This window comes from Oncorhynchus mykiss, chromosome 5 (genome assembly GCF_057628025.1).
Source record: "Oncorhynchus mykiss isolate SJ-2025 chromosome 5, ASM5762802v1, whole genome shotgun sequence".
NCBI lineage: Eukaryota > Metazoa > Chordata > Actinopteri > Salmoniformes > Salmonidae > Oncorhynchus > Oncorhynchus mykiss.
The window spans coordinates 7,527,681-7,542,500 of record NC_143026.1 but is presented as its reverse complement, the minus strand read 5'-3'; the positions used below and the strand labels follow the sequence as shown (position 1 = coordinate 7,542,500).

Below are 14,820 nucleotides of genomic sequence, written 5' to 3'. Positions count from 1 at the left end.
CAAGGGGCAAAATAGGAATTACAGGCCCCGTAATAATGCAAGGTGACAGAGAGAGGAAGTGGGAAAATAATGTCCTACAAGATTAGCCAGTTTGGTAAAAGGGCAAGAGAAGAAGGGAGAGAATAGGAAGCAGACTGATTCCATCCGGATGGGGAGTTGTAGCACTTCCCTAAGTTGTATGGAAGTCTCCGTTTTAACCTTTCACCTTTTAATTCCATTTGATTTGGCTGGCTGGGATTCTGATATGTCTTTGGCCTGATTGTGACAGCATGCATAGCCCCGTCCTAAATCCTTTGTCATGGGAAAGTTTGTAAACTATGAGAATGAACTAGGGCTTGGCGGTGTACTGTATTTAACACTATACCAGTATAGATGCACAGACTGGTTTGGGCTTTTACTTCACCCTTTAATGCTATTTGAATGTTTTGGTTGATTAAATGTGATACGCCGTGTGTAACAACCATTTTTATAGTTTACTTCCCTACTTGAGTCATCTCTATCAGCTCTCTCTCCATGCTGCTTTCAACACAGAACTAGCCACGCCCCCTGACACTCAAAGGAGCGCATTTGTTGTTCCTCGACTACGAGACACTTGCGTTCAGTCTGCATGGTCAATGCAGGACATGGAACAATGTTGATAACGACGCAGTTTTCACTTTTCTTCTTAATATAAATCAACTGGCGTTCTATAATTACACTATTCGTTTGTGTTTCTTACATCAGCAAACAGCTAGCTTGTCTTTTCTTAGCAAGTTGGGTCTAAATCTTGTTAGCTGCTAATTGTTAGCAACTAATGCTAATCGCTAGCTAGCTAATAAATGTACTGAGTCAGAACAAACGTAATTAACTATACAGCCTGATAATACCGGTGTAGACCTTAATCAGCATTTTGTTTGTGCAACAGTATCTTCTAAATCAAAGAGGAAGACATAAAGCAATAATATGTTAGCTATGAAGTAACTAACGGAAAACATTCAAATGTAGCCAAAAAATATAGTGTCCCCTAGGAAACACTTGTCAACACTTTGGTTCCTACCCTGTCACAATAACTCCCCCCTAGCATTTTCATTCGTTGTCATGTCAAACAACACTGTATTCAAAGTGCCCACTAATATATTCTAACTTTTGAATTAGAATAATTATTTTATTTCCATGATTCCAACAGTTCACCCAAGTTTTTGCTCTAAAACACAATTGCAACATTTGGTTAAAAATATAAAAAAATAAGGCCTGGATTGTTTGCCCATATTGTGCAGCCCTACATGGCAGTGTGGAAATTCTCTCCATTGAGTGAAAGAAATGCAGAAATATTGAATTGAATGGTATAAACCAATCAGAATGGAGAAAGACCCATTTGACATCACTTATAATGTATGTGTTGCCAACCTTAGGGGTCACGCATAACTCATAAAGCAAATGTATAACTTTTAAAAACATCAAAAACCGTCCAATTTGTTTTAAATAGCGTGATATTTTTGGCCGTATCGCCAAGCCCAAGTATGAACTGTGGAAGAAAGCATTTTAATAATGTTCTCTAGCCCTCTTTATTACACTCTATTTTATTTCTCTCTCACAGCCCTTCTTTCCAACCTCCCCGCCCGCCCTCTCTCTCTCTCAAACCCTTAGTGTACTCATCAGCCCTGAGGTGCTGTGATATTACAGATGCTGATCACGTTATTAAACAAAGTCTCTGCGGGTCATTATCATACGAAGGAGTCGCCATGAGGCAGACGTCAGAGCCTGTTGTAATCCACACACACACCATGGGGCATCCACCCTCAGCTCTGTCCCACCCCGGCCTCGCTGGGGCACCTGCCTGTAATATTCATGAAGCAGGATAATTGGTTTGGGACTCGGGACAGCATGGAACAGCAGCTGCCTGTGGGAGAGGTAGCTGGTATCAGCAGCTGCCTGTGGGAGAGGTGGCTGGTAACAGAATGTTCTGTAGATGTATGGACTCTGGCAATTGTTACTGAGTGGACTATCCTAGCTAAATTAATAAAATGTAATTACATTAAATGTAGATTTAGTAGTATCAGACATGCTATCGGGTGGTGCTATCGGATTGACTATGGGAAACAGGAGGACCATTTACCCTTATATTGTATTTGTCAAATTGGTGTCAGAAGTGGGATCCAATGTGCCACAGTTCAGGCTACAGTGCCTTGCGAAAGTATTAGGCCCCCTTGAACTTTGCGACCTTTTGCCACATTTCAGGCTTCAAACATAAAGATATAAAACTGTATTTTTTTGTGAAGAATCAACAACAAGTGGGACACAATCATGAAGTGGAACGACATTTATTGGATATTTCAAACTTTTTTAACAAATCAAAAACTGAAAAATTGGGCGTGCATAATTATTCAGCCCTCTTAAGTTAATACTTTGTAGCGCCACCTTTTGCTGCGATTACAGCTGTAAGTCGCTTGGGGTATGTCTCTATCAGTTTTGCACATCGAGAGACTGAAATTTTTTCCCATTCCTCCTTGCAAAACAGCTCGAGCTCAGTGAGGTTGGATGGAGAGCATGTGTGAACAGCAGTTTTCAGTTCTTTCCACAGATTCTCGATTGGATTCAGGTCTGGACTTTGACTTTGCCATTCTAACACCTGGATATGTTTATTTTTGAACCATTCCATTGTAGATTTTGCTTTATGTTTTGGATCATTGTCTTGTTGGAAGACAAATCTCCGTCCCAGTCTCAGGTCTTTTGCAGACTCCATCAGGTTTTCTTCCAGAATGGTCCTGTATTTGGCTCCATCCATCTTCCCATCAATTTTAACCATCTTCCCTGTCCCTGCTGAAGAAAAGCAGGCCCAAACCATGATGCTGCCACCACCATGTTTGACAGTGGGGATGGTGTGTTCAGTGTGATGAGCTGTGTTGCTTTTACGCCAAACATAACGTTTTGCATTGTTGCCAAAAAGTTCAATTTTGGTTTCATCTGACCAGAGCACCTTCTTCCACATGTTTGGTGTGTCTCCCAGGTGGCTTGTGGCAAACTTTAAACGACACTTTTTATGGATATCTTTAAGAAATGGCTTTCTTCTTGCCACTCTTCCATAAAGGCCAGATTTGTGTAATATACGACTGATTGTTGTCCTATGGACAGAGTCTCCCACCTCAGCTGTAGATCTCTGCAGTTCATCCAGAGTGATCATGGGCCTCTTGGCTGCATCTCTGATCAGTCTTCTCCTTGTATGAGCTGAAGGTTTAGAGGGACGGCCAGGTATTGGTAGATTTGCAGTGGTCTGATACTCCTTCCATTTCAATATTATCGCTTGCACAGTGCTCCTTGGGATGTTTAAAGCTTGGGAAATATTTTTGTATCCAAATCCGGCTTTAAACTTCTTCACAACAGTATCTCGGACCTGCCTGGTGTGTTCCTTGTTCTTCATGATGCTCTCTGCGCTTTTAATGGACCTCTGAGACTATCACAGTGCAGGTGCATTTATACGGAGACTTGATTACACACAGGTGGATTGTATTTATCATCATTAGTCATTTAGGTCAACATTGGATCATTCAGAGATCCTCACTGAACTTCTGGAGAGTTTGCTGCATTGAAAGTAAAGGGGCTGAATAAGTTTGCACGCCCAATTTTTCAGTTTTTGATTTGTTAAAAAAGTTTGAAATATCCAATAAATGTCGTTCCACTTCATGATTGTGTCCCACTTGTTGTTGATTCTTCACAAAAAAAATACAGTTTTATATCTTTATGTTTGAAGCCTGAAATGTGGCAAAAGGTCGCAAAGTTCAAGGGGGCCGAATACTTTCGCAAGGCACTGTATATTTATAACGGTCTGATCAAATGTTTTGAACATGGGAACATTTTATCCCTGTTTAACTTTTTTTGTTGGATGGATGAAAAGTCATGCTGCTGCCTACCCATCAGGCCTTGTTGCGATGCAAATGTATCATCTCGAAACATTTAACACGGCTTCCTCCTAGACACCCCCCCCCCCCCCCCTCCCGTGAAGGCCCTGGGTGGTGTCAAAAGGCTAAGGGGTCACAGTGGGTAGCCTGCTCAGCTAGCCAAGCATAGCCCAGTCCTACTCTGTCACATATAGCAAACAGAGTGTGACACGGGGAATTAACAAAACATTTATTTTTTTGGCACTAGTCCAATGTTTGTTTGGCTGATTTAGTTCAAATTCAGTTAAATTGTTATTTTAGAGCCTACGGGAGTATAAAATCTAACATTTATGATTGACATTATACTACATGCAGTAAATAGTAGTAATAGCTGCACTGCTAAGAACAATATATCTGCAGTTGTTACAACCATTGGTCGTCACAAATAATTCAAGACTACTCAAACAATCTGTTCCAACTCCGGTCTCATCACCTATGCTTTCCCCTACTCTTGTCTCCCCAGGCTGTTTGCCACCAAGTGCAGTGGTTGCCTGGAGAATATAGCTCCTACTGAGTTTGTGATGCGTGCCCTGGAGTGTGTGTACCACCTGGGCTGTTTCTGCTGCTGCGTGTGCGACAGGCAGCTGTGCAAAGGAGACGAGTTTGTCCTCAAGGAGGGCCAGCTGCTCTGCAAGAGCGACTACGAGAGGGAGAAGGAACTGCTCAGCTCCATGAGCCCTGATGCCTCAGATTCAGGTAAAGTGTACAACTCTCCTTAAGTTTCCTCAGTGGCGCTGTGCCCTGTTCCACAGATGTGCGGGCTTCTCCTATCTGTTCCTCTGGTTCTTCCTTTTCCTTATAATGATGCAGCTTGCCAAACCAATATGGTTAGTAGCACCATATTCTTTAGATACCACCACACATTTTCTGCACAGTATCCTTACAAACTATCTTTTCTGATTTTAATACAGTGATGATGATATCAATCCCAGGACTTCAACTACTGTATGGAACTGTTGAAGAGATGGGCACCAGGCCAATAGTAGTGCACTATATAGGAAATCAGGAGCCTTTTGGGACACAGACAGGGGTCATTCAAACCAGACAGGGGTCATTCAAATCAGACAGGGGTCATTCAAACCAGACAGGGGTCATTCAAACCAGACTGGGGTCATTCAAACCAGACAGGGGTCATTCAAACCAGACAGGGGTCATTCAAACCAGACAGGGGTCATTCAAACCAGACAGGGGTCATTCAAACCAGACAGGGGTCATTCAAACCAGACAGGGTTATTAAACCAGACAGGAGTTATTAAACCAGACAGAGGTCATTAAACCAGACAGAGGTCATTAAACCAGACAGGGGTCATTCAAACAGACAGGGGTCATTAAACTAGACAGAGGTCATTAAACCAGACAGGGGTTATTAAACCAGACAGGGGTTATTAAAACCCCGGGAGCTTAATTTAACATATTATGAATGTGTGTTTAATCAACCATTTCTTTAAGATCATTGATATTAAATACATGATCGGAGTCAAACATTTGGCTAAATGGAAGAAGTTGAAAGATAACTAATAACAGTAAGAAAGTCCTGGAAATAATGAAGGTGGTTTCCATTGAATAGATGTAACATTGATCTTCCATTATGTACTCTAGTGTGGATACAGGTCATTTGAAACAGTGGAGAAAGGTCAAAGACGACACATTGGTGCGGCTGGCTTCCGGGTTGGATGCGCGCTGTGTTAAGAAGCAGTGCGGCTTGGTTGGGTTGTGTATCGGAGGACGCATGACTTTCAACCTTCGTCTCTCCCGAGCCCGTACGGGAGTTGTAGCGATGAGACAAGATAGTAGCTACTAAAAGCAATTGGATACCACGAAATTGGGGAGAAAAAGGGGTAAAATAAAAAATAAAAAAATAAATAAATAAAAGAAGGCCAGACTTAAAACCTCTTAAAGGATCCGCCCCTTCCCCCTATTTGAAATGAATGTAGTAGAGAATTAATGTAGGAGAATTTAACACATTAGATCTGGTAAAAGATAATACAAAGAAGAAACCATGCGTTGTTTTTTTGTACCATCATCTTTGAAATGCAAGAGAAAGGCCATAATGTATTATTCCAGCACAGGCGCATTTTAGATTTTGGCCACTAGATGTCAGCAGTGTATGTGCAAAGTGTTAGACTGATCCAACGAACCATTGCATTTCTGTTCAAAATGTTGTATCAAGACTGCCCAAAGGTGCCTAATTGGTTTATTAATAACTTTTCAAGTTCATAACTGTGCACCCTCCTCAACCAATAGCATGGTATTACTTCACTGCAATAACTACTGTAAATTGGACAGTGCAGTTAGATTAACAAGAATTTAAGCTTTCGGACAATATCAGATATGTCTATGTACTGGGAAATGTTCTAGTTACTTACAACCTCTTGCTAATCGCATTAGCCTACGTTAGCTCAACCGTCCCACCGGGACCCACCGATGCTGTTAAAACTCACCAAAGAACTGCAGACAAGCTCTCCCATGCCTATCAATGCAGTGTATATATCGATATTGATTATTTCCCTTTATGGTTATATAACAGTATCCTCTGCACATTTATTTTCAATAAAAATCCTGCTGCTGGATGTAGTCGTCAAGGGTTAGTCGTCATTTGTGTTGCGTTTAGAAAACCTGTTCAACAATGTTTCAATGACAATGCTTTTTGGGTTGTAATTTCCTCTTGCAGAAAAGAGTGAAGCTGAGGAGCTGGACGGGAAGCCTGAGAAGGGCTCTGGGGGCCAGGGGAAGGGCAGTGACGACGGGAAAGACCCTCGCCGTCCCAAACGGCCACGCACCATCCTGACCACACAGCAGAGGAGAGCCTTCAAGGCGTCCTTCGAGGTGTCCTCCAAACCCTGCCGGAAGGTAACCACCTTACAGTCTGACGAAACAGATACAGATCCTATCACTCACAAGAGGAGATGATGTCATAGACCTGCGTAGCTCTAGTATGTTCCAATAATGGCAACCATCTTGGTCAGGAATAGATTAAATTGGACTGAATTTAATACTGTGTCTTAAACAGCCATGAACTTTAGAGCCCATCCGAATTTAGGCCGTTCCTACTACTATTGTTGTGTCTTACCAAATAACAATGTGTCTACCACTTCTAGAAGATACTACTAAGATATTACTACTCGTGTATTAAATATTCAATAAAATGTCATTAAGAATTTAAACAACTATATTCAGACACTTGTCATACAACCCCCTTTTATCGACTTTATCAAAAGTATAATGTATTTTAAATACTTTCGACCACCTCTTACTCCCTCAGCTGCTCGGCCGGCGCCTAGCAGCTGATTAAACGTGTCCATTTTGACTTCTCCCCCCAGGTTAGAGAGACGCTGGCGGCAGAGACAGGCCTTAGTGTCCGTGTCGTCCAAGTGTGGTTCCAGAACCAAAGAGCCAAGGTGAGATCTACCTGAACGATGTCTAAAAAGCTGCTCCCCAAATGAAACGGGATGGAAAATACAATCACTTTTAATAAACATTTCAACAGTCAACTTGCAATGATCAGGGTTTTAGGACACCTTAATGCTACTCTATTCACAGTCCCATGTGGCATTAGCTATTCTCTATACGTTGCACTATATGGCCCAAAGGGCTTTGGTAAAAAGTAGTGCTCTATATAGGGAATAAGGATGCTATTTGGGATGTAGCCTAAGATTCACTGAAGTATGAACCATATTGTCTATACATGTTGGTCAAGCTTTTGCATCTGCTATTAACCAGCATTGTGTTTTATTTGTAGATGAAGAAGCTAGCCCGGAGACAGCAACAACAGCACGAGCAGCAGAACTCCCAAAGGCTAGGCCAAGGTAGGTTTCTCTAGTTGTGTGTCTGTATGTCTGTGTGTTTAGTGTGTGTGCACGTGAACGTGTGGTTGCATATGTGTGTGTGCTCAAGAGGTGAACTGGCTGAGAGTGTGGTTTGGACAGGAGATGGAATAACTGGGCAGGTCTTCTGCATTATGATGAGGCTTCACTGGTTCTAGAATACTCCTAGAATACCTTATGATGAGACGTCACTGGTTCTAGAATACTTCTAGAATACCTTATGATGAGGCTTCACTGGTTCTAGAATACTCCTAGAATACCTTATTATGAGACTTCACTGGTTCTAGAATACTCATAGAATACCTTATGATGAGGCTTCACTGGTTCTAGAATACTCATAGAATACCTTATGATGAGGCTTCACTGGTTCTAGAATACACCTAGAATACCTTATGATGAGATTTCACTGGTTCTAGAATACTCCTAGAATACCTTATGATGAGACTTCACTGGTTCTAGAATACTCCTAGAATACCTTATGATGAGGCTTCACTGGTTTTAGAATACACCTAGAATACCTTATGATGAGACTTCACTGGTTCTAGAATACTCCTAGAATACCTTATGATGAGACTTCACTGGTTCTAGAATACTCCTAGAATACCTTATGATGAGGCTTCACTGGTTCTAGAATACTCCTAGAATACCTTATGATGAGACGTCACTGGTTCTAGAATACTCCTAGAATACCTTATGATGAGGCTTCACTGGTTCTAGAATACTCCTAGAATACCTTATGATGAGACTTCACTGGTTCTAGAATACTCCTAGAATTCCTTATGAGACTTCACTGGTTCTAGAATACTCCTAGAATACCTTATGATGAGACTTCACTGGTTCTAGAATACTCCTAGAATACCTTATGATGAGGCTTCACTGGTTCTAGAATACTCCTAGAATACCTTATGATGAGACTTCACTGGTTCTAGAATACTCCTAGAATACCTTATGATGAGACTTCACTGGTTCTTGAATACTCCTTGAATACCTTATGATGAGGCTTCACTGGTTCTAGAATACTCCTAGAATACCTTATGATGAGACTTCACTGGTTCTAGAATACTCCTAGAATATCCACATTGTAGTAGAACTCTCACACAAGTCAAGGCCAGAGAGATTCCTTATCAAGACCGTTTCAAGCGTCTCAGTTGGAGTGCTGATCTAGGATCAGGTCCCCCTTGTCCATATAATATGGTCTTAAAACGGATCATCCTAGATCAGCACTCCTACTCTGAGACGCTTGACAGTGGTGAATGGTCCTGGCCAGGGTGGGACAGGACAGGGGTCATTCCAGTGGTGAATGGTCCTGACCAGGGTGAGACAGGACAGGGGTCATTCCAGTGCCAGTGGTGAATGGTCCTGACCAGGGTGGGACAGGACAGGGGTCATTCCAGTGGTGAATGGTCCTGACCAGGGTGGGACAGGACAGGGGTCATTCCAGTGGTGAATGGTCCTGACCAGGGTGGGACAGGACAGGGGTCATTCCAGTGGTGAATGGTCCTGACCAGGGTGGGACAGGACAGGGGTCATTCCAGTGGTGAATGCTTTAGGATAAAAATTGTATCGAACACCCAAATACAAGCTAAGTAATGTAGATGCTTAAGTGTTCAGAAGCATCCAGGTGTTTTGAGTCCATATTTGACCTAATATTGAGTCGGTGGTCATTTTTTGTTTCTATTCTGGATTTCTGGACTTTCTATTCCTTCACCTTTGATATTGAATACTGCATTGTTGAGACTGCATGTTTAAAGATTGCTGCAAAACTGACGTCATTTGGGGGTGGCAGTGTTGATTAGAATCATATCAAAGCCAGGGGTTATCAAGTGTGATCAGCTCGGCTCCCCATCGCTGTGGTGCTTTGTTGAGGACAGGATATGAGAGACGGAGTAATATGTGCCCAGCACCTCCGAAAGTACAAGTAGCGGCGTCTGCGAATGGGCTGCCATGTCAATAATGTGATCTAATAACCAGGGTTTATAACTACCTCAGTCACCCAGTGTAGTTAACTAAATGAGCCCTGTAGTTAACTAAATGAGCCCTGTAGTTAACTAAATGAGCCCTGTAGTTAACTAAATGAGCCCTGTAGTTAACTAAATGAGCCCTGTAGTTAACTAAATGAGCCCTGTAGTTAACTAAATGAGCTCTGGGACTTAGATACGTGCTGAAGTTGTGACTAAGAGCATTTAGTGAGAACTGAGGACCTAACAATCCAAACGGAAAACTTTGAAAACTGCGTACACACACACACACCCTCACACACACACACACACACACACACACACACACACACACACACACACACACACACACACACACACACACACACACACACACACACACACACACACACACACACTACATGTTAGTGTTTTTGAAAGTATATCAATCTTAAAATATTTTTTCATGTCATGTATTTTTTGTTATATTTCGGACCCCGGTAAGACTAGCTGTCTACATTGGGATCCTAATAAATCAAATCAGTGGAGAACATGTTGTAAGAATAGCTGAATAGGTCAAGGACAGAAGAGATATTCACCTGTGTGTCTCTGTCCCCTCCAGAAGAGATATTCACCTGTATGTCTCTGTCCCCTCCAGAAGAGATATTCACCTGTATGTCTCTGTCCCCTCCAGAAGAGATATTCACCTGTATGTCTCTGTCCTCCCTCCAGAAGAGATATTCACCTGTATGTCTCTGTCCTCCCTCCAGAAGAGATATTCACATGTATGTCTCTGTCCCCTCCAGAATATATATTCACCTGTATGTCTCTGTCCCCTCCAGAAGAGATATTCACCTGTATGTCTCTGTCCCCTCCAGAAGAGATATTCACCTGTATGTCTCTGTCCCCTCCAGAAGAGATATTCACCTGTGTGTCTCTGTCCCCTCCAGAATATATATTCACCTGTATGTCTCTGTCCCCTCCAGAAGAGATATTCACCTGTATGTCTCTGTCCCCTCCAGAAGAGATATTCACCTGTATGTCTCTGTCCCCTCCAGAAGAGATATTCACCTGTATGTCTCTGTCCCCTCCAGAAGAGATATTCACCTGTGTGTCTCTCTCCCCCCCAGAAGAGATATTCACCTGTGTGTCTCTGTCCTCCCTCCAGAAGAGATATTCACCTGTATGTCTCTGTCCCCTCCAGAAGAGATATTCACCTGTGTGTCTCTGTCCCCTCCAGAAGAGATATTCACCTGTATGTCTCTGTCCCCTCCAGAAGAGATATTCACCTGTATGTCTCTGTCCTCGCTCCAGAAGAGATATTCACATGTATGTCTCTGTCCCCTCCAGAAGTGATGTCGGGTCGGATGGAGGGCCTGCTGAGCTCCTACACCCCCCTGGGCCCCCCTCAGCAGCAGCAGCTAGTGGCTATGGAGCAGAACGGCTACGGCACCGACCCCTTCCAGCATGGTCTCACCCCGCCACAGATGCCCGGAGACCACATGAACCCATACGGTGAGGACAGCAGCATAGAGTCAAGTCACACAGACAGTGTACCCCCCCCCCCCCCCCCGCACACACACACAGTGGTCTAATTAGCTTGGTCACATTATGAATCATGTAGGCTCACCTCATAAGTATAACATGGCATGGCTGAATACCCTGTTGCCCTGGGAGATAACCCCCCCCCCCCCCAACCCTGATATCAGGTAGTTGCATATGTGTGTAGCATATTGTACAATTGGCCTTAAGATTCCTGTCTGTCTGGTGAATTGGTATTCTGTGAGCCGATGGTCTTCAGATGGTCTTCAGATGGTCTTCAGGCTACAGTTTTGTCCAAACCATCACCACTGTCTCATCTCCTAACACTCACCCAAATGATGTCATCCTTCACCAAACCCTTGGTCCTTACGACCCACCCACCCGCCCATACACACACACACACACACACACGCACACACACACACACACACACACACATGTACTGGTTTTATTGCTGCGAAGGCTAACCAATAATGTGTGTGTCTGATTAAAAATGTATGGGCCATCAAGCTGTCTCTGTCCTGATGTAACGGTGTCATTTAGATCCAAAGCACCAGCAACACCCAGGAGAGAAGACTCCTCGTCGCTGCAATTAAACACTGGTGCCATGAACTAAGAAAAGAACACACGGTCTCTGGTTGTGTTCCCACAGTGTCCCCGTAACACTCATTATTTTCTGTTGTGTGCCATCTTTATTGAGGCTTTGGAAGCACTTTGATTCAGGTGGCAATAGGTACAATCAGAGATATTGCAGCCCACACACTCCCCATTAACAGTGAACGTTCATCCCAGCTGATTTAAAGTTATTGCCACGGCCAAACCACAAACATTAACTGTGTTTTTTTTGGGGGGGGCGGGGGGAGGGGTGTACTTTATCAGTTTAGTTTTTTTGTGTAAACATCTCCCTCCTCCCTGTTTATTTATTTGAGCAACTAGTTCACATAGCCTCACTCATAGCTCTGTTTGTCTTTGCTTCTGTCTCTCTTCTCTAACAGGAAATGACTCCATTTTCCACGACATCGACAGCGACACGTCCCTCACCAGCCTCAGCGACTGTTTCATGGCGGCGTCCGACATTGGCTCCCTGCAGGTGCGGGTGGGGAACCCCATCGACCGTCTCTACTCCATGCAGAGCTCTTACTTTGCCTCCTGAAAGTCAACCCTGAACCGAAGGGGGTTGGGGATGGAGGGATGGAGGGAGGGAGGGAGGGATGGAGGGAGGGAGGGGTGCGGATGAGGGGATGCTCCGTACATAACTGTACAGCCATAAAACAAACTTTTGCCTCAAGAAAATAACTGTAGGGAAAAACGCAAAAATAATCTCCACTGATTGGCTTGTAGCCAGGAACTACGAGAGAAGGACAAACTTGAAGACATAATTGGACACTTTTCTTTTCCCCGTGTATTGGAGAAACAGGAGGAACGTAAACTACAACATGGTTAAGAACGGTATTGGAGAAACAGGGGGACCTTAAACTACAACATGGTTAAGAACGGTATTGGAGAAACAGGGGGACCTTAAACTACAACATGGTTAAGAACGGTATTGGAGAAACAGGGGGACCTTAAACTACAACATGGTTAAGAACGGTATTGGAGAAACAGGGGGACCTTAAACTACAACATGGTTAAGAACAGTATTGGAGAAACAGGGGGAACTTAAACTACAACATGGTTAAGAACAGTATTGGAGAAACAGGGGGGACCTTAAACTACAACATGGTTAAGAACAGTATTGGAGAAACAGGGGGACCTTAAACTACAACATGGTTAAGAACGGTATTGGAGAAACAGGGGGACCTTAAACTACAACATGGTTAAGAACAGTATTGGAGAAACAGGGGGAACCTTAAACTACAACATGGTTAAGAACAGTATTGGAGAAACAGGGGGAACTTAAACTACAACATGGTTAAGAACAGTATTGGAGAAACAGGGGGACCTTAAACTACAACATGGTTAAGAACGGTATTGGAGAAACAGGGGGACCTTAAACTACAACATGGTTAAGAACAGTATTGGAGAAACAGGGGGAACTTAAACTACAACATGGTTAAGAACGGATTCGGAGTGATTTCTGCAAGATGTTTGTGAAAAAAATTATTATAATAATGTCGTTGCATCTATGCTCAGAAGAATACTTATTTAAGTCCGCATTTGTGTATATAATGAAATGGGAATATTTCTTTGACCTGAATTCTAAAAGAGGAAAATGTATATGTATTATAGTCCAAGTCACTGATTTCGAAATAGTCAGTGAACCAGGAGAGGACTCAATAGGCATTCAGCTGTGTGTCCAAGCTTTATCAACGGGAACCTTCTCTGAGCATGTGTCCAAGTGAACCTTTCCTAAAAGCATAGACTTTTAAAAAAATATAAAAAAAATAAACTATGTATAACACCAAATTGAGTATATTACGATGTTCAAAGTTGGTATATGCTGATCATGTTTCTTTATCAACACTACAACAACCATAAATCATTTTGATAATATACATTAAGCTTCTTGGATGTGTGATATTAAAGAGAGTTGGTGAAAGACAGATTGGATTTTTTGTTTTTTAAAATTGTTTTGTTTTAAGTGTATATAGTATATGTGGAACACATTCTCAAAAACAAAACAGTTTTGCATGTTGAAATTGACAACAATCTATTTATTATTAAAGGACGACATGCTAAGTAGTGGTACTTCAAAAATGGAAAAAGCTTTATTTAAAAAGACAAAGATCCCAGTGTAAAGTAGTGAGAAGAAGAAGCGTTATAATTCATTTCTGTCCTTTTGATTATGAGATTTATAGTAGTATTTTTGTTGTGTACATTAGTATCACTGTGCTATTTATTTGTCACAAGCTCACTGAGACCTTGTCGAGAGTGCATTTTTATTGCTACAATTTGCTAAATTACCAAAGTTTGTTGGTACTACAAATAAACTCTGAAAAACCCCAGTTCCTATTTCTTGTCTTCCTTAATATTCTTCTTAAACATTTTTCAATGACATACTGGATCTGAGAACGACACATTTAAATACAAAACGTAAATGTGAAAATTTAAGGCCATTAGATGTAGGCCTATTCAGTCTATTCTATAATCATTCATATGAAAGATGGCCTTGTTAGATACATTGTTTCTGCACCATATCTTGTGGGGAAGAAAGAGAAGAAAAAAAAGAATTAAGCATATCTTTCAGTTCAGGTAATTAACCCACAAACACTAACATTGGAGGGGTAATAACAAATGACAGATCAATGACAGTATGTTGCACAAGGTGCTCTGTTCCCCCACGGTGGTTCTGTGACCCAGGTCAACCCTGACAATAAGAGCCTGAGACGCTTTAAGAGAAACTATGGCCCTCAGACATGGTATGGTACCCATGGGGCCTTGCATAATCAGGACAGGCTAATAGCTGCCTCTACAGAGAATGATCGCTAAAAGATGAGTCTTCTCATAAGCCCCTCTCGGACCAACTGTGGGCAGGGAACCGGCAGCGTTTGATCACTCACTAGGGAACCCGAGGGGAGGGGAGGGGGGGGGGGGGGGGGGGGGCGAGAGGTCAGGACAGCTGTTTATTAAACTCACTTTGTAATGGTGGTCTCGTGAGGACCA

The 14,820-nt window shown here is 42.6% G+C and overlaps 1 protein-coding gene across 2 annotated transcripts in view; it reads left to right on the top strand.

The window, feature by feature from the left end:
- LOC110523135 (LIM/homeobox protein LMX-1.2) overlaps window positions 1–14,162 on the top strand; it is a 95,938-nt gene extending 81,776 nt beyond the window's left edge. For both annotated transcript variants that reach the window (XM_036976687.2, XM_036976688.2), the window contains 6 exons: window positions 4,378–4,610; window positions 6,586–6,764; window positions 7,235–7,312; window positions 7,654–7,720; window positions 11,026–11,190; window positions 12,213–14,162. In XM_036976687.2, coding sequence (XP_036832582.1) covers window positions 4,378–4,610; window positions 6,586–6,764; window positions 7,235–7,312; window positions 7,654–7,720; window positions 11,026–11,190; window positions 12,213–12,370 — 880 coding nt within the window. In that variant the 3' untranslated portion in view covers window positions 12,371–14,162. The remainder of the gene's footprint in view (window positions 1–4,377; window positions 4,611–6,585; window positions 6,765–7,234; window positions 7,313–7,653; window positions 7,721–11,025; window positions 11,191–12,212) is intronic.
- Window positions 14,163–14,820: the final 658 nt, after the last annotated feature.